The sequence below is a fragment of the Periplaneta americana genome, chromosome 10 (assembly GCF_040183065.1).
Source record: "Periplaneta americana isolate PAMFEO1 chromosome 10, P.americana_PAMFEO1_priV1, whole genome shotgun sequence".
NCBI lineage: Eukaryota > Metazoa > Arthropoda > Insecta > Blattodea > Blattidae > Periplaneta > Periplaneta americana.
Genome location: NC_091126.1, coordinates 91,060,358 through 91,084,676, shown reverse-complemented (window position 1 = coordinate 91,084,676; position 24,319 = coordinate 91,060,358). Strand labels below are relative to the sequence as shown.

Sequence of the window (24,319 nt, the reverse complement as noted above, 5' to 3'; positions counted from 1 at the left end):
TTGGGAGACAGAGGCGATGTTACATGTTGTTGGACCATGTGACCTGTTATTTACAGTTATAATTGAAGTATTCTGCATGTTACTGTTGTAGTGTAGTGGTAGCGTTTGGGCTGGTATTTATGAGGTCGTACGTTCGAGAGAGAGAGAGAAAATATAATTGTTCATGTCTCTTTTACGACTGTTTTGTAATTAACATCAGGTTCATGAATGTATTATGCCATAACTTTATCGTAATTTTATTATGATATTATGGGTACAAATGGAAATAAAGAAAGATTTTATTCTTAACAAAAATATCTTTCATGGCATAAACAAAACAAACTTGCATCTGATTTAGAAAATTCAAACAATTAAAAGTTCAAAAACAAAACAAAAAGCCACGATTCAATATTTAGTCCATCTTCCTCCCATCTCGATCACATCTTGCAGTTGAGTGGGCATGGAATCGACTAGTCTTTTCAAATAGCGACTGTTCTCAGCCATGGCATCTGAGGCATCCTGGACGAGCTTCCACAAATCATCAGGACGTTTTGAATTGGGATTGGGCCAATTTTTCCGCATATTCTTCATTATTTGTGCCCCCCGTAGCTCAATCGGAAGAATGCCAGAATTTAGATGTCAATGTCTCAGGCTCAAATTCTTGTCACTCCTTTTCATTTTATTGTGTTACAGGATAGTATATTGTAAGAAGAAAAAACTAAACACTATTATTATGCAGCTGTATTGTTCCAAACCTAACATTACATTTATATTGCTTATATCGCTAAAGAAGAATAACAGAATATAAATGATAACTTGAATATTATTTATATCGCTAATGAATGATAACAAAATAAAATGATAATGTGAACAAGATTCGAACTCACAACCTTTGAATCACTAAGCTAGCACTCTACCACTGCTCTACAAGATGCAGATATCGAATGACTCCTGCTTAAAACTATAATTCCGAAACTGCTTCAAGTACGATTCTACAAGTAGATGCATCATGTAACATCACCGTGATCCGAATTGGACTTAGAATATATTCACTGTTCACAAGTGCTGTCACTTTTTTTTTTTGACAGCTGTACAGCAGTCAGGTCTACTGAAAATGCTCAGTGGTTAGAGCGCTTGGTACATAGAACCAAAGATCCGGGTTCGATCCCTGGCACCGGAGCAAATTTTTTTTCCTCTAATAACAATTGAGGGCTTTGCCAGAAGAAAGGCAGATAGAACTATATGCCCTTCTTCGGGAAAACGGTTTAAAATGTAGTGAATAATTCGCTAATTATAGTAGCGAAATTTTGTTTTGATTGTACTGTACATACCTGCAGGACAGGGCTGCGTGTGTGTATAACATTTTATTCAGGTGCATTTTAAAATCTTAGATTGCATGTATCTCAATTCGTCATATTGACTTATACGCCCTTTTTCCGGCAAACACCTCAATTGTTACCGGTACCATAACAGATAAATTATGTAGGACCAAAAATTAATCTTTACGTAAACATATTTTTAGTCACTAAAACATTAACAGTATTATTGAATCACTTGTACCAGTACATCTGATACACTGAAGTCGATATTATGTGACTAAACCAGTCCACGGAAAGATGATTAGTCTAGACCTAAAAAAAGTATTTTAACACTCGTAAACAAACACCACTCAGAACCAACAATTGTACTGAACTGAAGGAATTTATGGCCATTGACTTGGTGCTAACATCTCGCACCCCCACTTCATTCACTTTCGTCAGCTGCCACTACTGTTTCTCGCACATTCGACTTTGAGCATAAAGGTACTTTCTGTTGCAGTGGCGGCATGTTATTTTTAAATATTCTTGATAATGATCAACAGAAATATTCATGTGATGATTATGCGGTGAACTTTTAAGATCCTAATCTGTTTATCTATAAATAAGGGTGCGACGATTATGCGATGAAATATGGTACTTACCACTGGCTTTATAGGACAATTTTACACAGAAAGATAGTTCATATTCACCATGTCTTACATGACAATATTAACATTTTTAAGTTAATGTCTGTATTAACATATTTAGTATTGTTTAAAACAAATATAAACGAATGAAAGTTCTATTTTTTCATTGACCCCATTTGTCTATGTTCCCTTTTACATAAACTGCCTCTGCTGTTAGGTAAGATCTGAATTATTGCTTTTTTGCTGTCAGTCTCACCTCCCCCCCCCCTTCTTCCGTACGTTTAGTATAAATCCCCCCAGGAGAAAAGTTCTGAATTCAACACTAGCCTGTTGCTTCAGCCAGGCACATAGAACAGAAGGTCGGAACTTCCGAGCTTTAGTGATGATACTCCTCATTCTTCGTTATGATGATCTTCACAACACACAAAGTAGGCAAGATTGCCTGTTCTGACTTCGAGAATGTTACTTATTTTATGAGTACATAATAGCGGTAAAAATTAAGTGTACCTGAACACTTAATTCATACTATTCTTGTTTGCAGCACTGTAATTAGGAAAGGAGTGTCGTATGTGTAAAATAAACTTGTCCAGAACCTTCGTTAAGTACAGATGATGAAAAGACGAAGAACTCAAAGCATGTTTAGGTATATAACATTAATCAGTCACAACGTGGTTTAGAGGTAGTGTATGAGACACATGCTCTGAGACTGTGTTAGAGCATAGGTTCAAATCCTGCTTGGGCTGTTTCTGGGTAGAATTTTGAAGGTTTTTCCAAAATTTGAGACTAAATTCAAGTAATCCCATGGTGAATCCTCGATCTCATCTCGTTATCACATTTTATCCATGCTGGATAACCACACAGTTAATATAGCACCAGTCAGCATCGGTCAATGACTGATTCCAAGAAATTAATTACATAATTATACTGTATAAGTTTACATAGGCTTCCTGATAAAGTAAAGTAAGCTCACCATTTACTAGTAACAGCATTAACAAAACCCAATGATAATTTGCACAGATCCAAGAAGTTATTCACAAAAGTTTTGGGTATCAATTCAATTTTTTGTTTTGTTTGTTCAGTGGAACAAACTTCACTCTGAGATCTGAATTTTGAGTGACAGTATCAGAAAAAGGAAACTTTTATTAGGAAGCACACGAGGGAATGGTTGCCATCCAATGCACTTGGAATATGTGCTTGAAAAAATCCAGTTTATTACCTGGAGTCGATGGCATAAACTTTGGGCTGATGCCATTACGGAGACCACAAATTTTGCTAAAGTGGTTTCTGGGGTGGGCCCACTGCCTGAAGTTGAAGTTTAATATATTTCGAAAAATATTGATATCAGTGTTATAATTGTTAAACTCTAAATGGCAATAAAGTTCTTGCTAGCTTTTAAAAAGTTTGCTTGCTAATCCGAAGTTCATTGTATACATTGGCTTAACCATAACACTGGTAGCACGCTGCGTTTGTCTGTACGTTACAGGGCTATATATAGCTTAATTATGCACATGGGAAATGAAGAGTTGACAGCATAACTTTGTTGAGCGCTGCTTGTTTATAGTACGAGATATTTCGTTTGTACTATCTGCAACGCAGCTTTATAAGTAACACACAGCTTGAAGCTTTATATATGGTAGCTGCAACTGTATGTTAAAATTATTACGATTTTTATCAACAGGAAAAAAAAACTAAAATTGAAAACAAAATTTTTGCAGTAGCGTTCTCTCTGAGGGAATCTGATGCCCTAGGAAATTTCAGCTCTCCAGGTATATGTTACCATTTTCACAGCTACTTATCTTGATGGTTTCAGAGCTTCCTGAAAGGTGACACTCAAATTATGGCAGACGAAGCTTTTCAAAATGCTGTACAAAGCTACTTTGAAGTATTTCTGAAATCTGAACGAGTAATGAAGATGGTGCAGTCAGGGGCCTGTTCACAGCATGATTTCCGAGAAGTATTCAGGAATAATATTGAAAAGCGTGTAAGGTACGTTATTCTCTTAACTGTAATGTTGACTCCTGCCTGAAGAAAATGAGTAAATCTGAAATAGGCGGCAATATTTTAGGTACATATATTGTGTAAGAAAACAAAGTTACATGACATAAACCTGGATCCTAAAATCTTTAAATTTTCTCTTACTGTCACTGTAATCTTCTAATTTCTGGAGGAATTATATAACCGAACTTCAGCAAAGCAAATTAATGTGCTCTTTATAAACTGATTCTAGCATAACTGTAATTGGATTCGTGGATGCTAGTTCCTCCTAAATGTGAACTCATAACAAAAGAGAAAAATTTCGTGTTAAATATTGAAAGTGTCTGCACTCAATGGCCATACATCCTTCTCTCCATTTCAGTTAGAAGATCATAGTAGCAATAACAGAAATTCTAAGCATTTCAGGGCCTATGTTCAAAAATATATTTTTTGTTTTCATTTCAGAATATGTACCTGTTGCCCTCGGTGATATGTTATTGATCCTACATTTGAGGTTTCAAACCTGACTGAGGGTGATGGATTTTAAATAGCGATTAAATCTTTAGCATAGCTTCCTCTGTAAGGGAAGTAAGGCTGTGTATCCCTTGTTGTAGATTTACAGCACATAAAGGAACTCTGTCTCTGATGGAGGACTACAGGCAAAATTTGTGTGCCATTTCTTGTCCACTTTGGATTTTGACGCTGAATAAGTAAAATGTTACTGCCACCAGCACAACTATACAATATTGCCATCTGTTCCAGATTCAATCTGTATGCTAGAATCTTCTAATTGTCATACATTTTAATTATACATGACTTATTCCAGCATAAGCAGCAGTGACTATTATTAACTAAAGCAATACACCAGATTGACGACTTATTTATATATATTATTCTGGGTCTCATAAGCATAAGAGCAAACATTAACTTAAATGGAAATTCATTTTTTTACCATTGGGGAAGAAGTTATGGCAACATCTGAGTGATGAAAATAGAGCATAATTTCTTGAAAAACAAAGAGCTGCTAGACCTATACTAAAAATAAGGAGATTCTGTAAATAAAATTTTGAGGAAAATTGAAAATGATTCAAATTCAATGGGTTTCTTCAAAGGAATAATATACATTAAATAGTAAAGGCATCACATATAACTGCAAATTTTGTGAAGGACCCCAAAGGAAACATGGTTAAAGACATACAGGCTATAACATATATTTGGAATGATCATTTTGATTAACTTTTAAATAATAACAATAATGACAACATTAATGTGGCAATGAGCTTACTTGAAGCACTGGAATACATACAATTGACGTTTTATTGACTAACAGTCTTAGCAGGAAATTACCAACAGCATATAAAGGTAAAAAAAAAAATAATAAAGCCCCTGAAAGTGATTCCACATCATCAGAAATATGGAAGCTTAATAACACTGGGCTTATTTACAGAATTCATAAACTTATTAGCAAAATATGAAAAGAAGACAAATTACGAACAGAATCTGTCAAATTTATAAAAGGGAAATTCATTAATCTTGTCCAACTAATGGGGATATCTTTACTTAAATCTGCATATAAGACATTAATAAGTATATTACTTACACTTGTCATATACAAAATATAAATAGGCCATCTTTCGTGATGCTTAATCTGGATTTAGATGAAATGGAGACAAAACTTCATGTCACATGTCTGTGGTGTTGAGATAATCACCGGTTTTACATGGACATGAACATTCTTTCCCCTGGCGGCCGACTTTCAAAGCAGCTTTTCGTACGACTTGGATCTTTTTTCCGTTTTGTACTTTTGACAAGTGATAGTGTTCATGCTGATCCATTAGATGGCAACATCAGCTCCTTTTGCGCTGAAAGTAGGCGTGAAGTGTTTTTCCTGCTTGGTCTTCAAATGTGAATTTTCACAAGAAGTACACATGTTATTTATTCATTTCAAGAAAGCATTCGACAATATTTATGGACAACAGTGAAAAAATTTGGAATTCCAGAGAAAGTAATTAACTTGATAAAAATGTGTATAAGCAGTGTCAAAGATAAAGTAAAAGTGAGAATTGATGTGAATACATGAGTAAAAGCAGGAGACTCAATGTAACTTATATATTATTTAATCTAATAATAGAAAAAAAAATAATTTGATCAATGAAATATTAGAATATTGAAGGGAAATTAAGAAACAAAATTAATGTGTCAATTTATACTGATGATTTAGTGTTACTGGAAGAAAGTGAAGATAAAAATAAAATTCTTACTATGAAATTCTTCAATGTTATAACTGTAAATGATTAGCAAATGAATACAGACAAGACAAAACATCTAATAGTTTCTGAAAATCCACCTTCATGGAGTTACATACTATACATTAATACAAACACATTTGAAAGGGTTGATGATTTAAAATGTCTAGGTATAAAAATAAATTTGAGCAATAATATAAAAGAAGAAATTGACATTAGAATTCAGAATGCTAATTGGTGTCCTTATAATTTATTAAAGATTTTGAAAAGTAAATTGATTTCAAGAAGAAGAAAACTTTCATATATACAAACCACCCATTTGCTTTTATAATGACTTAATAATATGCTTCTGAAACTTGGATCATTACAAAAATAAATAAACAGAATTTGAAAATCTTTGAACGAAAAATTTTGATTAATGTATTTGGTGCACTATTTCACCATTGATTTCAAAATGGATGAGATTAAGGAATTATGTTTACAGTCTCTCCAGGAAATCCAGGATAGTTGCAAAAATGAAAGCTGAAAGACTAGGGTGAATGGGATATACAGTGGTGGTCAATAATTTATAGGTGAAAAGTACTAACTGAAAGAAGCATAAAAAAGCTCCAACAAACACTGGTCCGAAAAATTAACTTTTAATGTGATATTCCCTTAGGCATAGGAGGGCCTCACCGGATTTAAATCTGATTAGATTTCTGTATTTGGGGTCGTGTAAAAAGCCTGGCTTAAACTTCTGAGGTCAACACACTTCAGGAATTGCGGTTTCGGATTGAATGTGCCTATCAGCAAATAAAAAATGATCCAGGACTGCCTGATAGGATTCACAGCTCACTACAGAGAAGAGCACAACATTGTGTTCAGATGCGTGGTCAGCATTTTGAACATCTGTAGGTAGAATTTAGTTAGGGATGTCAACAGAAAATGTGCATTATCCCGACAATGGTTAACTTGTGGATCAATGTATATTGGACCTTCTTTGCTTGTGTTAGTTTGTACTTTCCAACTGTAAATTATTTGAAACACTCTGTATACTCAGAGCTCCAGAAGGAAACAAAATTAAGAGAGCTTTTGAAAGCTACCACATGGACACAGGATACTGGGAAGAGCAAGATTTTGATATTTAGATGAATTACACAAACACATGGAGACATTAAACATATGGGAATGAAGGAAAACCTGTACAGGGAATGATGACATTGTATTTTCAGTTCAGCAGCGAAGAATTTTCATAGTCTGGAAAGCACATGATGATGATGATGATGATGATGATGATGATGATGATGATGATGATGATGATGATGATGATGATGATGATGAAGAAGAACACCCAAGAACGTCTCAAGTCTTATAATTTCAGTTGCTTTAAAAAAAGATAGTTTTAGACTTTCGTACATCAGATGTGCCTTTATGCTTCTGAAATCCCTTACTGGCTTTCTATATTTTGATTTATTCTCATTACACTTGTTTTTATGTATCTATGTATATATTTATCAGTTTCTTTGTTTATCAGTTTACAGAAACCGAAAGGAAGATACAAAGAAACAAACAAACGAAATAATATCACAGTCTATTACATACAGTCACGAAGCTTGAGGTGATTTTTTGCACATCTCGTGATACAATGCTCCAAGTGCTTATAAACTGTGAATCCTAGATCGACTATGTGTAGTAGCAATCCTAGTGGCTAGCAACTAAACTTCAACTCTCAATGGATGCATATTCCCTATGTATTGAGCTTCGTGACTATGTACTAGACTGTGATAATACTGCTTATGACATTGATTTCACAGTATTTCTTGGAACATTTTTGTTACAATATATTGTTAACATGATGCATGCTTTTGTACTGCCTTTCAGCATTAGGGAAGGTTTTCTCATTGTATTCTCATTTGGTTTGACATCATTCCACTATTTCTTCATTCACTTTCTTGTAGTATACACAGATCTGTTGATTTATTACTAACAAATATCTTTTCGTAATAAACGCTTATGAACATGCAAGAACACGCACACACGCACAGGCACAGACACACGAGGAAACAGTTGAGTAGAAATCATTTCACAATTAAATTATGTACCGGTACTTCATTTCTTTTTAATGTGCGGTCATATGTAATCATTCGAAATATTATTGTTTTATATAGTAATTTAATGAAACAATTATTGTTATGCATAAATGTGTTTTATTATAAGACAATTTACCATGCTGCTGTATTAATCATTTTATTGTTAAATTTTAAAATAATCTTTATTTATGTTATATATGTACTTGATGGCAAAATAAATATAAACACTTGTAACAAGTTTGTGTGTCCACCAGCATAGCTCAGGTGATAGCATGTTTTCCTACTGATCTGAGACTGCATTAAGGCGTGGTTTTGAATCCTGTTTCTTGCTATCACCAATAATTCCAGTGACACTAAATGACTTATAATTGATATAGCAACATTAAAAAACTGATAAAAAATTAATATAATGGGCCTATATATATATATTGCATAGGAACTCATATACAGACTTTCAGTGTTACTGAATTGTTCTCATTTTTTTACAATGTCTAAAATGTGGCACTTATCGCAGATGAAGGTAAATACAGAAGCTCACCTTATGAATATAAGTAAGACATTTGTAGCAAAACATTCTACAGTGTTGTCTTCATGCATTCTGACTGAAAAGTAATTATGCTTCTTTAAGTGATTGGAGAGTAATAACGTTACGATATTTGTTGAAGTGTATTGAATGAAAATATTTTAGGTTTTGTTAAGCATTATCCACACAGTTGATTATTTTTGTTCCTTGTATTATGTGTATCGAAGCGTAGTATTTTGTGTTAAATTAAACCAAAATATACATATATTTTGGAACAAATATATTTTAACATTAACATTATGTGTTTATAAACAGTTTTATCAAATTCTTCTTCTTTGGCTCTACAAACCTGGGTGGGTTTTGGCCACTTGGACGACAGCTTTCCATCTTGATCTATCCACCACTAATTCTATCCATCCTCTTACTCTCATAGTTTCCAAGTCCTTTTTAACTCCGTCTAACTATCTTAATTTTGGTCTTCCCACTCTCCTATTATGTATTCTCCTTTGTAGCATTCTTTTAGGGATTCTATTCTCCAGCATTCTATATAGGTGTCCTAGTAGGCCATTGCATGAGGATATAGAGAAAATTATTTTTTTTTTTAATTTCCGAGATGCACCCCTTCTATGTTGTTTCACTTGATAAAATATGAGTGTATACCATGTTTTACGTAATTTGGTCATGTCTTGACCCCCGCCCAACATGACTGACTAATAAGATATTCTTTTCTTATAGTAAAATAATGAGAAAATGTAATATTAAATGTTTCTCTTTTAACGAAGTTCATTATGCGATACTGTAAATCGACATATGTAGTAATTAACAAGTATTGTAATTAAATCTTACCCTCAGCTATATAATATCCACATCAAATCACTATATTTCCTGAATTTAAGGTTTGTTAGAGGCTGCAGTTGACATCTCTAATGTCTCTTTTTTATACTTGGAAATTTGTTTACGGTGATATTCAACCACTTGCAATAAGTACTGTTTTTGAGTTTCGTCATCGGTAACACTAGTTGAGAAGTCTTGAATCACCTTTATGGCCCGCTCAGAAAGATCATTCACCACTTTGAAATGCTGTATGTATGCCTTAGCTTCTTGATAATTGTGATGAAAATGCTGTTGGCTAACGGATTTTTCAAGCTATTGGATCTCAACGTCGATGCTGTGAAAAAAGAACCAGGATTTAGGGCCAATAAGAGATGAGAGTTTCGTACTGTGGTTCAGGATTGGAAATGTTGGAATGCCCCTCTCAAATTCTTTTAGTCGCGGAAATCGAAATAATGTCCTAGTAAATTGCTGCCATTCTCAATTAGTAACTCTGGTTGAAAATAGGGAGAACACAGCACACTCTTTGGTTAAATACCACACGTGTCTTTCCATGGCTTGTACGGCTGCATTAGCAACTTGAAGATTGTGCTTGCGGTATTTGATCAAGTCATGCCACAGATTCAGATCATTGTAGACTGCATCGGCACCATTGGATGAAGAGAACTATTTTTCAACATAGAATAGTGCATAGAATTTGCATAGTGCTTCTAATTTATCGATCATGATCTTGTCATATCCTGCTTGAGCACTGAAAGCAAACATCTTTGCTGGATACAAAATGGACGGCATCTATCGAGCATTGTGAGCTGCTCCAGGTTTCAGCCAGTGTATTCCTCATTCAGGTGTTTCTCCCAGAACTAACATTAGCTCAGCACACTCCCGATAATCAGCACGAGCTAATAAGTTATTTCTATTTGGGGTGGAAAGTATTCTCTTCAGTAATTGAATTGTATTTTCCATTATGAGTTTCAGTGACCTGTCCTTGATTTGTATGGTCTTAAATTTTTCTTCTGTATTGATAGTTTTCCAAATAGAGTCCCTGAATTGAATGAAATTGTCATTTTCAGGACCTTATGTTTCACCTGACAATGTCTTGTGAACTGAACAAAAGATTCTCTCAAGTTTTCGTCCAGTAATTTTTCGAGCTGTACACTTGCTCCGATTTTCCATCCTGAGTTTGAAGCTGTAGTGTCAGAAACGAGGAATCTCACGTTATCAGAGAGCTCCCATTCATTTGCAAGACCAAAAGTAGCTCTTGCTTGTTCTGTACCTGTTGTGTTTGTAATTACCAGAATACCAAGAAGTTTACTTTCTTCAAAGTCTGGCATACCAGATATTAGTACCGCTAGTCTTTCCATATTTTCTATTTTACTGAGTTTTTGTTTGGAATGTCCAGCTCTCATATGCATCGCAGGAATACCAAAGAGTTTCCAAAATTCTTCTATCTTCAAAATAACATATTCAATAACATCATCTCTCTTATCTTTCTGCATTGGACCACGATTAAGAAAAACAAAGAAACAAAGCACATCCACATTGGAAAGCAGTTGAGATCCTTCTTTCGGTGTCAGATCTTGTAGTAAATTCCTTATGAGCCACGCTTTTAGATCTTCTCCATCATCTTTTCTAAGTACTGGACAGTTTGGTGTGGACAAAAGGAGTCAGATCATTCCTTCAGGTGATTGCTTTTCCATATCTTCACTCATTGTTAGTTACAACTTGTAAAGGAAAAAGTAATTCAGTTTTCACCTCATAGCAAAAGCTATTATTGAGGTGGGCGGGGGTCAAAATATGACCTAAACACCTGAAAATTTGTACACAAGTATGTTTCCATAATCGTAATAACATGGCTGGGGTGCACTTAGGAAATTTAAGAAAAAAATTTTTTGCAGTGCCCTAGTGTCCTAGCCACTTCAGTCTTTGGGATTCTACAAATCTGACTATGCCTTGTCCTCCAATAGGATTATGCAGCTCTTGATTGTTTCTATCAGATTACACTACCAAAATAGCCAAAGGCATAGTGTAGGCAGTAGGTGCATTTGCATTTTCCTGCTGATCTGGAGCTAAGCACGCATGTATGTTCAATTCCTGCTTGGATTTTTTTCCGAATCTTTCCCTAACTCATAGGTGAATGTCAGGTAATCCCATGGTGTATTCTTGACCTCATTCTGCTAAATAACATCTCGCTATCACTAATTTCATTGACTCTAAATGACCTAATATAGTTCAGACAGCATCATTAAATAGCCGACTAAAAACAGTAAAAAATTTCCCTTATACCTATTAAAGTCTTCAGTAAATGGATGGTTGTAATATTGTTTTACTACCTGGCTCATATGAAATTAGTTTCCTAGGAATTAATACATAAAATAATGAAGTAATGAATCCTTATGTAGGAAATGAGACTTTTTAACATGTTTTTGGATTTTGAAGCAGTTTGTATCAAAACCTTCAAATCATCTGTATTTCTTGCCATCAGTACATATAGGGTGTACAACTGTTCCCTCTTCTGGTCACTTAACATCCTAAAAACCATTTAAACCGAACATGTTTGTTGTATATTTTGTAAGGGGTTTCATGTATACATAGTAAATATGCTTCTAATATATAAGAAATGTTACCGTATTTTCTCAAATAAGCCACGCACCTCACCTTTGGAAGGGATAAAAGAAAAAAAAATTTTCAGCAAATATATTCACGATAAATGAAAAACAAATAACTCAAATACATTTCAGTTAACAATAAATTTTATCCTCGAACAGGACACATTTCAAACACATCCTATGTGCACACACTGCATGCATGTCAGTTGTCTTGCTTAATTGGCCGTTTACACGATATCATGCAACATTAATAGCATGTGTCAGTAAATTAACTATCTTTAATTTGTATGAGACTATGTGATTTATTCTAATAAGTACCTGCTCTCACTATTAACTACTTAATTTTGTATTATTTTCGTCATCACGATCATCATCGTCTCCCGAGCATTGTCTTCACTCTCACTTCTCTATATACAGTCGTCCTCTGTTCCGTCCAGCTGAATGGAGATGCTTCACTTTTTGAAGCTCTCTTCAAGAAGAGAGAGTGATTTGCGTGCACATGCATCACGATTCCATTGAAAATATAAGACACACAAACTATACACTTATCAGATTCTGACACACGTACTGCTAATCCAAACGCCATTTAACAATGTTAACAATTGAAATACCCATGCGGGAAGATAATGGCATGTGCTGCCACCTTAGAATTTGCGTGGGAGGAAAATTGGGCAAAGTTACTAACCTCATTTTGAATAAGCCGTGCACCCATATTTTTTACTTGTATGTTTTGGGAAAAAAAGTGCTCGGGGTATTGCAGAAAATACGGTATTTAGAAGATTCAAAACTATAATAGCAACAACAAATATAAAAACTATTTGATGGAACTCTAAATGGAACTTTATTCTCCTACACTTTTTAACGTCTCTGCTGTGTAATTATGGATAGTTCTGTGCACAAATTCTATGCCTCTTCTACTTATTTCTGCTGTATAATATTGATCTATTATTTCAGATCGCTTCCAGAGATAGATGGGCTTAGCAAGGAAACTGTACTTACGTCTTGGATGGCGAAATTTGACTGCATTTTTAAAGGTATACATTAACTCTGTGCTGTTCCATGTAGGACTATATGAAGACCAAGCGGGATAAACACGGCATATCAACATTCAGTGCAAAAGGAGATGAAGCTACCATCTAATGGTTTAGCATGAACACTCTCATGTGCCTGAACTACAAAACGAAAAAAATGATGCGAGTTGTATGAAAAGCCACTTCAAAAGTTGGCTGCTATGGGAAAGAATGCTTCATGTCCACGTAAACTGGGGATTATCTCAGCAGCTCAGTTATGTGACATGAAGCGTTCTTCCTGCTTTGTCTTCATATGTAACTTCAGTATCATTATTATGATCTTTTTTACAATGGTATGGTGGATTTTCTGAAAATACTTGGAAATGCATATTTCCTCAAGTGGTGTAGAGACGAGATGATTCCTGTGACTTCAAAGGCACTAATTATATTCTTGTTCATATTAACAAGTTCATCAACGAGTTGTTTGAAAATTTTCGGGAACAAACATTTTTTTCAACAACTGAGAATTTTTTTAAACTGGCTTTTCTTTCAGCTGATGAGAAAAAGCTTGCATCAACTACCAGACACAGATGGGTTTCATGAGACAGAAGACACAGAAATTATATATTGTTCCTCTCACATATTTGAAGCCTTTCTTGAGTGAAGCAAGATCAAAATCATCATCAATAAGAGCTTTCTTTCATGGGAGATGATAAACCAATCACGGATAGTTCTGTTGTATCATGTTCATCTTGCTCAGCATGGTTTTGTGTATAATGGAGTTCCTTTTGGATCTCCTTCTCTCTAGGTAAAAGAAAAAGTGTAGATTTGTAAACATATGGCAGTAGCACAATTTCCTTTGGCAGTACACATCAAGAATGAAATAGAGATTCGTAATGTTGTCGGATATTTAACTCTCTTCTTGAATATCATAGCTTTTCTGGGGTCTTCTGAGATGTTGCTGTCGTCATAGTTAAAAATATTTTCAGCTGGTAACCTTGTTATTGTCTCAGAACTATTACCTTGAAACCTTGTCATGAGACTTTGTCAACATTTATCTGTGTAATCTTAGACAATTCGTTAACATGATGCTTTAAGGATCATTTAGCTCATCCAATGCCTCGAAATTTGTTAGTAAACCTCTATTTGTTCTCTGTCTATTCTGTCTGGTATTGTAATTAAATTAAAAACATAAAATTACTTAATCATACGTTAAAAAGTGTTGAAATTTTAAAAAAGATATATACCTTCGACAGACGGCCCATTTCGACATTGTCACGTCTTCTTCAGTGTCTCCTGAACTACTGGTGATCTTGAATTCTGCGGTGTGCATTTGTCGATGGTAGGGATGGGGGTGTGTTGCTCTTATGGCGGAGGCTGGTTGTTTGTGTGTTATGACGTATCATGACGTCGAATAATGTGTGGGTATTGAACTGTAATTGTGTGTTAAGTATATGTTGTGGGTATGTTATTGTATGTTTTTATATTTCGTATTGTTCTAGGATGTTTAACTGTGAACTTTTTGGTGTGATGTGTAAAATTTCCATATCTGTTTCTATATTATTGTAGTCATGATTATTGTTGATAATGTGGTCTGCATAATTTGATGTGATGTAGGGTTTGGTTATAGCTTTAATATGTTCATTATATCTTGTGTGAAAGGATCTTCCTGTCTGTCCTATGTAAAAATGTGGGCAACTATTGCATTTTAGTTTGTAAACTCCAGTTGAATTATATTTATTTGAATGTTTAATGTGATTATTTAGATATTTCTGTGTTGTGTTATTTGTTTTGTATGCTATCTTGTATTTTAGTTTTCTGAATGAATATAATTCAACTGGAGTTTATAAACTAAAATGCAATAGTTGCCCACGTTTTTACATAGGACAGACAGGAAGATCCTTTCACACAAGATATAATGAACATATTAAAGCTATAACCAAACCCTACATCACATCAAATTATGCAGACCACATTATCAACAATAATCATGACTACAATAATATAGAAACAGATATGGAAATTTTACACATCACACCAAAAAGTTCACAGTTAAACATCCTAGAACAATACGAAATATATAAACATATAATAACATACCCACAACATATACTTAACACACAATTACAGTTCAATACCCACACATTATTCGACGTCATGATACGTCATAACACACAAACAACCAGCCCCCACCATAAGAGCAACACACCCCTACCCCTACCATCGACAAATGCACATTGCAGAATTCAAGATCACCAGTAGTTCAGGAGACACTGAAGAAGACGTGACATAACATCGAAATGGGCCGTCTGTCGAAGGTATATATCTTCATTAAAATTTCTAACACTTTGTAACATATGACTAAGTAATTTTATGTTTTTAACAAACAAAGTGTTAACGTGAACTTTAATCAATGTAATTAAATTGTTCAGTATTTTGAAACTTATAGTTCAGTGATAAAATTATAATAAACTGGATATTAGAGTAAATTAGTAGCAATTTTCAAGAGTCCACAATAAAGTGCACAATTTTTACAGATGTATAAGTTTTGCTGAAGTCTACCAGCTTCAAATTCATTTGTGAAAATAGATTTCTCAAATAATCTTGAATTCTACAGACATAGGAATTATGAGTTCAACGTATCTAATTATATCTTTACTAGTTTCAATCAAATATCCTTTATAATTGTCTTAAATTCAGTAAAGACTATGTCTGGAAATGACAAGTATAAATGTTAAATTTGATTCTGAAAATGAATTTGTAAAAGAATATACATATAAAATGAAAATTCGTTTAGTAGTAACTGATTGCATATTGAAAGGTATACGTTTCTATGCCCCTTTTTGGTCTTGGATATCTTAAAACTCTTTGTGTGTGGTCACACAGATATATTAGACAGTTGGAAAGTAAGTACTGTACCTGCCTAAGGGAGCAAATTGTAATGATTAGTGTATGTGTATTATCTCTTCCCTGTCTCTGTATTTGAAAGTTTTTATGCAAATATATGGTGGACTGCTGTAACATCAGTTGGATAAATAGCAAAATTGGCAAAACAAGACCATTGGCCACTTCCTAAATGTTTATAAGTTGGATAAACATCAGAACTCTGTGCTTTGTCAGTTTTTCCCCTGGACTCAAGTTTCGATCTTACTTTAATCATTTTAAGGTAACTTTAACCAAGTTAGCTGAGAAAATTCACCAACTGGTAGAAGTGGAAAACGCGAATAAACAGTTCAACAGTTGCTCTTTTACTGTCTGATATTTAACATAGAGGTATTTGAACGTTTTTGTACTACTAGAAAAGTACAAACATCACATACTAGAAAGGAGAAAAGTTCCACCATATTTTTTTCGTCAAAAACTGAAGGCCTCCCCCGAAAAAGGATGTAACTTAACATCAAATTATTGAAATACATGATTTAGGTGGGAAAAATAATTTTGGTGCATTCATTTATAACAATAAATTAGTGCATACAATAACTGAATAATCTTGTATGCTTGATTAGCTAAATGGTTCTGCTAATGAATATAATGAAATATGTCCCTGAAAGTATTTTCCTTTCTTCTGAAAAATTATAGTTTTGTTAGTTATATCCTTATTCTGAGGAGGTTTTCAATTAAATTCTGCTAAATTGTTTCTAAATTAGGTATAATATATTAACTGTATTGTAGGTCATCACATTTGAATAGATATCTATGATTTTCATTTGTTTTATTTAGTTTGAGATTGTAAGAGAATGCCTAATAAATTGTAACAGAAGTTGCATACAAGTGCAAATAGTGAACATATGAAGAGCAAACTTCCAAAACCTGATATGTCCATTTTCAGAAAATACACTTCAGATCTCAAAATCTTGTATCTCTGCAATGAACAAAATATTTTCTGTGGTGAAATTTTAGAGATTATTTTTTTATATAAATTATCAAATTTCACCATAGAAAAAAATGCTTTTATTACAGAGGGACATATTTGTAGCAGTTTCTGAAAAGTGACGTCTGTAACTTATCACTTACAGTCACTGAAAACAAAAGTTAACATAGTTTCTTTACCGAGGATCTAAACCATGTCTTTCTAGTCTGTATCCAGTCATTTTATTGAATTATCTCGGTTCGCATTGTATGATAGGCTTTATATTAATTTGAAATACTTTTGTGTATTGAATCAGTTGTTGTGATGAGCCCTCTTCTAGTAGGTGACGAGGACTCGAAGAGGCCATCTAGGATGCAACAGCAGTCCCTGAACAGCGAGCTCATCTTATCAAAGGAGCAACTATATGATATGTTCCAACAAATTCTGGGAGTCAAAAAGTTTGAACATCAACTGTTGTTCAATGCCTTGCAGGTAAATTCCATACCAGTATAAATCAACGCAATCAAAGTGTTATCATACAAAAGTAGTTATAATTCGTATTAATTCCATCTAAATTATATACTACATTGAGAGACAGTGTGACAGTAATGGAGCACTAATAAGGCAAAAGAAATGAAAATATACAGAGAAAATCTGCCCAAGCCACTATATCCACCATCAATTTCAAAGAAACTGCCGGGGATAGAATGTAGGTCCTTTTTGGTTAAATTTTGTCATCTGACTGAGCTATGACTGGTTTGTTATAAAGACGCGAATAGTACCATATAGAAAATTAGATATATTTGAAAATACTTTGACAATGAAATGAAGCATAGTTGGAACAAAGATTGATTTAACAGACCCAGAAAATGTGGAAAATGCAACTCAAATTTCATCCAAGGAATCCTCCTTGGAAATTTGTGGTTGAAATCTTATTTAAATAATGGAGAGCAATTCGTGAAAATAGGGTCAGAGAAATCTGATCGTTCTCAGGTTGATTATGGGGTACCCCAACGTTTCATATTGGATCCTTTATTTTTTTATTATTTATTAATGATCTTCCATCCATTATTTGCTGATGTCACTAACATGTTTTTCGATAGCAGTATCCTAGAAAAAAAACTGAATACCAATAAACATTCACTAGATTGGCTTCAGCAAACATTAAGATATTATTTAGGTTTATATTAATAATACAGTATTCTCATTAAAGGAATAGCAGAAGGTATATTCTTTGGCATCTGGATTGGTGTAGATTTTTTTTTTGGAAAAATCGCATAAATGGTTTTGGATTCTGAGTCAGATATATTATGACATAAGGATATTAAGCAGGGTGACCAGATGTCCTGGTTTTATTGGGACACTCCCAGCTTCTACAATTGTCCCAGTGTTTCGAGAAAGTTTTTTGGACTAACAAATATCCTGTTTTTTATGAATGGTCACTTTTACTGGGAAAAAATCATTTTTCTAGAAGATTTAGATTTTTGCCGCCATATAACAAAATTTTATGTGCAATGCAAATGCCAATTTTCTACAAGAGATACTCAGTTGCAGCCTTCGAGGTTCTTGCAACAGTTTGTTACTTTCCATGGATTAAATTGGCAACTGACAGGAACAAATTTTTTTTGTAAACATTTACAATGTTTCTTTCCACCCATAAGCAGTGCTGACTAGATCAGACGCTATGGACAGTACTCTATAACAGAGTCGCCGGTATGAGAGGAGAATTTCAAGCCTTTGGCGTGAAACGAACTCGATAGCTCAGTTGGTAGAGCGCCTGACTGGAGTACAGGAAGTCGCAGGTTCGAATCCTGCTGGAGGTTGTGGAATTTTTCTTTCATACCATAGCATGATTGTGGCTATATAAGTATTTAAATATTCATTCATAAATTTTTTTTCTAGGAGTTTACTGCTTTATTCTATATCTGACACTGACCATGTGCTGACCAATTTTATTTTGTGTCCAGTGAATTGTTCGCTACTAGTGTATATTAACCTTGCACTGAGTGTAGTTTTTTACTGATTAAATTTCTGACTTGTTTACTATGTTAATATTTAGGACTTACCTTGCTTGACTAGTTTCGAAGTCTTGTGCTTCATTGTCCAAAGCCTAGTGAAGATTCCGCGCTATCTTCTGGTTTTCTCCACTAGGCTTTGGACAATGAAGCACAAGACTTCGAAACTAGTCAAGCAAGGTAAATCCTAAATATTAACACGGTAAATAAGACAGAATTTTAATCAGTGATATATAAGTGTTAAAATTGTTTATAGAAAAATGTAGATTTTTAGTTTTAAATTTATAGTGAACATATCTAAAATGTATATACAGTGATGCACTGAATTCACATTTTCTTTTTATAAAGGGAACTAATTTTAGCGGTAAGGTGGAATGTATGATTTGTCATGTAATGATTTCAATTGCATATGGAGGTCGCTCTGATATCAAAGACCATGTTAATAGAAAGAAACATAAAGATTCACTCTCAACCTTAACTTCGAGTACAAAATTGACGACGTTTTTCAAGACTGCAAAGTGAAAGTATTAGAAGTTGACTTAGCTGCCGAGGAAGGCACTTTCGTCTATCATTCTGTTTCACAATCACAGTTCTAGTCAGTGGACTGTACGTCTTCTGTTGTTCACAAACAAATTCTCCTGCACCAGAACAAAATACGAAGCAATCATTGTATATGTGTTGTTTCCACGTGCCTTGAAAATGTTTCCAGTCAAGCTCAGTTCTGTAAAGTATGTTTCATTGATGATAGATGCAAACCTTCCAAATGAAACTACAGAAAATCAAATTATTTATATTGGAAAATCTTGATTGAGTACAGTGTGATGGAGGAGTAATTGCTTTTGCAGTAGACAGCATGAACAAAAATGTTGGTGGGATTGACCGAAAAGGAAAAAAAACAGTGTTTTCATAAGACTGCAAAATAAATTTGCAAAGAGCATACTAGGATAGCCTACCGATATAGCTGGATGTGGTGCTTGTGTGCTGCATGATAGCATCCAGATGACTGCAGATTGTCTTCTGATATATGTTGAATTTATACTCTACAAAATCTACAAATGAAGCATGCAGCCGAATAAAGGTCTATATTACTCGTAAAATTTGTCTTACATTGAGTTTATAGTGGAATAGAGGTCTCTGGTTCTACTTCTCTCATTACCATATTATTACGTTTAAAAATAATCTCACCAGGTGCCAGCATATCATCATATTCTGCTATCTTAAAAGACGGAAATATTAGTCAGAATTAAGGTCTATGTTAACAGTCATACAGTGTAAAATACGTGGCCATTAGCCCTGTATCTACCTTGAGAGCTGTACTATGTTGAGAATATGAAGTCTTTAAATACCAATGACGGTTCCCTTGGGAGTAGTAATGGTGTAAACATATACTGAGTCTTTGAAAGAGTTTTGCGAATTTGCAGAGGTGCGTACCAGTACAGATCTTTAGTAAGCCACACCAAAACATGATGGATATCTTTGCTTCCTGCTCTTCAGAGAGTTATAGCTGTGTTTAATGGGTTGAAATCATACTTCCAGTCAAATGAGAAGTGTCCACGCATTCTCCGTGATTTCTTTTCAAAGTCAGCTTCTTTATTATGGCTTAAATTCCTGACTGTCCAACTAAATGTGAATATGTATATACAATAAAACTTCATTTTTACATTTCTAACTTACACATTTTTTCTGAAGTCCCGGCAAAATTCCTGTACTTTTGATGTTAATTTATTTCAGTTATACATTTTCCTCACTTACACGATTGTATTTTAAATCCAGAGAGGTACAAAACATTCATTTTTACATTCTAATTAAATTTTGCTCAAAATTAGGTTTGCTGTGTAAATGTAAAAACGCGAAAATACCGTATTTACGCCATTTTATGTAATATGCACATCAATTTTTTGTCCTAAAATCCAGAAAAAAAATCTGACGAATATACGCACCTGTGCTAAAAATCCCCAAGATTAAAATTATATTATCAAGACAAGTTATAAAGGCACTCCCTAACCTCTAGCTATACCGATACATCACATTCATCCTCACTTGTAGTATCAGAAACTGTAACTTCCGATCAACAGGTCTGGGTTGGTGTCAGGACATTGATTGACAGTGACCAACTTCATGCTATTCTTTCATCAGTAATTTGTTGCTGAATTCTTTTGGTTTAATGAAAGACTCGCAATTGTTGAGAGTTGTATTAATAAAATATCACAATAAAATAAAATAAAAAGAACCATTGTTAAGTCATTCTAGTAGTTAAAAATATTACCCTTATTAGTAATTGTTGTCAAAAATGGACGAGAAATTACGATTGAAAAGTGCGCAGGAGACAAGGAAACACGAATTCGCACTGGCTGTTTCTGTCAGTTATTTCCTACCATTATCTCGTGTAACATAAATAAAGCATTAATTTTAATTTGTTAGAGTCTGAGTGTTTGAGTGCGAATTAATATGTATCCCAGTTTTCAAGACAACATTTTGTCAAAATAAATGTGCGTATTATAATCACTTAAATATGGTTCAGTATGTGTTCATTGTTGAATTGTTAAGATGCTGCTGGCTTTGAAATTTTTGGAAATTTGAAGCTGCCCATTCTTGTTTCCGCACGTGGTAGCTTCAGTAAATCAGTTATGTGCCAGTAGGAGAATCAATTCAGAGAGGGGAGAGAAGTACGTGCAGAGGGAAGAAATAGAACATTTTAAACAATGAGAATTCAGGTCCAAAACTGTGACTGCACTGAATAGCCTACAACTATCCTAACACCCCTCCAAACTGAAAATATTTTGACAGTAGACTCAACCTGATATGACAATTAGGTTGCTGATTAGTTTTTGAATTCCAGTGAGTGGAAGAAAGAGAAAATATGAGGTGTATAGTTCCAAAACCCGACATTTGCTTTCTAAGTGGTTTAGAGAAAAAGCCAAAAAACTATCTGTAGTATTTCCAGTGTTGAGATGTGCAGGAAATTTTTATAATAGTCTTTAATAGTAAAGCTGAGGATAAAATTACATGTTTGAACTAAAAGTATGTATTTTTGTAAGAGTTATTAGATTATTAAATATGAACATGTCGTGTTTTGGAACTAACTATTGCATATGTCGGATTTTGGAACTAACAATAAAATATATGTCGGATTTTGGAACTAACAATAAAATTTGTGTCGGATTTTGGAAATTCTAATAACATTATTTCCCATAAATAATCCACATTTTATACTAAAAGCTATTAATTTTATTGAATCCATGGAATGTAATAAATCAATATTCATTAAGTATGAGGTCTCGCCCACCTCATTGAATATTACACGTCTACTATGAAGTAGCCAATGTGTATTATTACCATTTAATACGAGAAAAATTCGTACCGGCACCGGGAATCGAAAGAGAGAGGTTCGGCCGGCGCCGTGGATCGTGTCCCGGCATAGCTCAGTTGGAAAGAGCGCTCAGCGTGCAGAGCTGAGAGGTCCTGGGTTCGATTCCCGGTGCCGGTACGAATTTTTCTCGTATTAAATGGTAAGAATGTAATAAACAATTGTCATTCATTTATATATATCATCAGAATATTATATTTAAGTGTACATTTTAAATCCTGAAATTCTCTTCTCCCTGTGGTTCACAGATAGTCAATCTTCTTCATCCTCATCCTCGTTATAAATACGGTCTGTAATATTCTTGCAATATTCCAAAGTTTCCATGTCTCTCCAGTCATCTTAAACATTTCGTTAAGTAATTTGTTAACATTACTTAGTTCTTCCTTACAGATTATGCATGTTTTTGTGCAAGTATGATTTTTCCCCTTTTTCAAAATCCTTTGTACAAATTTACAATTCTTCTATAGTTTTGTTCACCCCTTATCGCAACTCAATTTTTTATTCCCTTATCTTAATTCTTTTACAGAATTTTAGTTCGAAATGCTAGCCATTTGGTGGCTTCAAAACAGTTTGTATATTCGTTTTCCACTCATAAACTGGACAGTCTATACTTAACTTGTTTATGGTGTCATTGTTGAAGATATTGCAGTAATCTTCGGATTTCATAATGTTCATCTTCTTTGCCTCCTTCTCAATTCCATAAAAAAATTCTATCCGTTGGTATGGAGGAAATGGAGTGACTCATAGTACCTAATTTTTCGATGAAGTCTTTCATAGCATATCACTTTATTTCACATTTCTTGCTACATGTACCCTCTTCTCTTCTTTTTTTACTGGCGGAAGTCCAATTTTTAAATGCCACTTAAATACAAGTCCCACCCAATTCTTTGACACTTGCAAGATTTTTAAGAAAGTTTGTCTGTAAACTGGTACAACACGATCTGCTCCCATCCCCTGATGTCTCACTGTTCTGTTAACAAAATATGCTTTAGGATAATCAGCTGTTGTGTATTCAGTATGAATTCATCTTGAACCAACTTATTGGGGATGCTGTAAAACACTTTGTAAAAGTGGTTGATATCATGCTGAGTTAGGAAACTTCATTGGTTTATGGGAAAAGTTTTGAGTTCTGAGAGAGTAGCGACCAATAATCAATACAAAAAATTATCAAATACAGGCAAGCATCGCACAATCACTGTAAAGACAAACATTACAGTTAGCATAAAACTTAACTTCCTATCCCTTTTCTATGTTTTGTCTAGTTCTTTGTATCACCGACTCTCCTTCTTCCACACCCAGGCTCTGAAGGCGAAATCTGTATGTGAGATTCTATGAAAATTTTACTTCTATAAGAAGCTCACACAACACGTCAACACGTTGTAAAAATCTGCATAGCTCTGAAGTACCAATATAATGAAGCATATTCTTATTCAGCTAAAGTTCCATTGTCAATTTTCCCAGTAAGTTCCGTGCACTGAAGAATTATGATATTCTAAAAGAAATCACACACTTTCTTTATCTTGAGCAAAGATGTCGACTTCTGGAACGTTACTGGCCTTCATAGTTCACACATTGGCAGTGTAAATGTCGGACTTTGGAATAAACTGCATATGTCGAGTTTTGGAACAATACCTTAACAAAATAAGTCGGGTTTTGGAAAAAACTCCATGTTTTAAAGCTTTATTTATGTTAGAAATATCGAGTTTTTGAGGATGAAATAGTGTTTTTCCAATGTATTTCAACCCAAAGATATAAGAAATGATCGTAACTCATTTTTCATAAAAATGGCAGATGTCGACTTTTGGAACTATACACCTCATATGTTTGTAACAGATTTTTTTTTTTTTTTTTTTTTTTTGTAAATAACCGAATGTTATTAATTGCCACTGTTCTGCATGGACTTT

At 34.1% G+C, this 24,319-nt stretch overlaps 1 protein-coding gene and 1 non-coding gene across 14 annotated transcripts in view; both read left to right on the top strand.

Moving 5' to 3' along the window:
- Positions 1-24,319, top strand: part of Cadps (calcium-dependent secretion activator 1) — a 942,652-nt gene that overhangs the window by 663,677 nt on the left and 254,656 nt on the right. For 11 of the 13 annotated variants that reach the window (XM_069837913.1, XM_069837916.1, XM_069837915.1 and 8 more), the window contains exons 5-7: positions 3,735-3,910; positions 13,128-13,207; positions 17,374-17,525. In XM_069837913.1, the coding sequence (XP_069694014.1) occupies positions 3,735-3,910; positions 13,128-13,207; positions 17,374-17,525 (408 nt within the window). The remainder of the gene's footprint in view (positions 1-3,734; positions 3,911-13,127; positions 13,208-17,373; positions 17,526-24,319) is intronic. The other 2 variants (XM_069837911.1, XM_069837919.1) reach the window with 1 other exon arrangement.
- Positions 22,460-22,535, top strand: TRNAC-GCA (transfer RNA cysteine (anticodon GCA)). The gene has a single exon. It is a non-coding gene; the product is annotated as a tRNA-Cys (tRNA).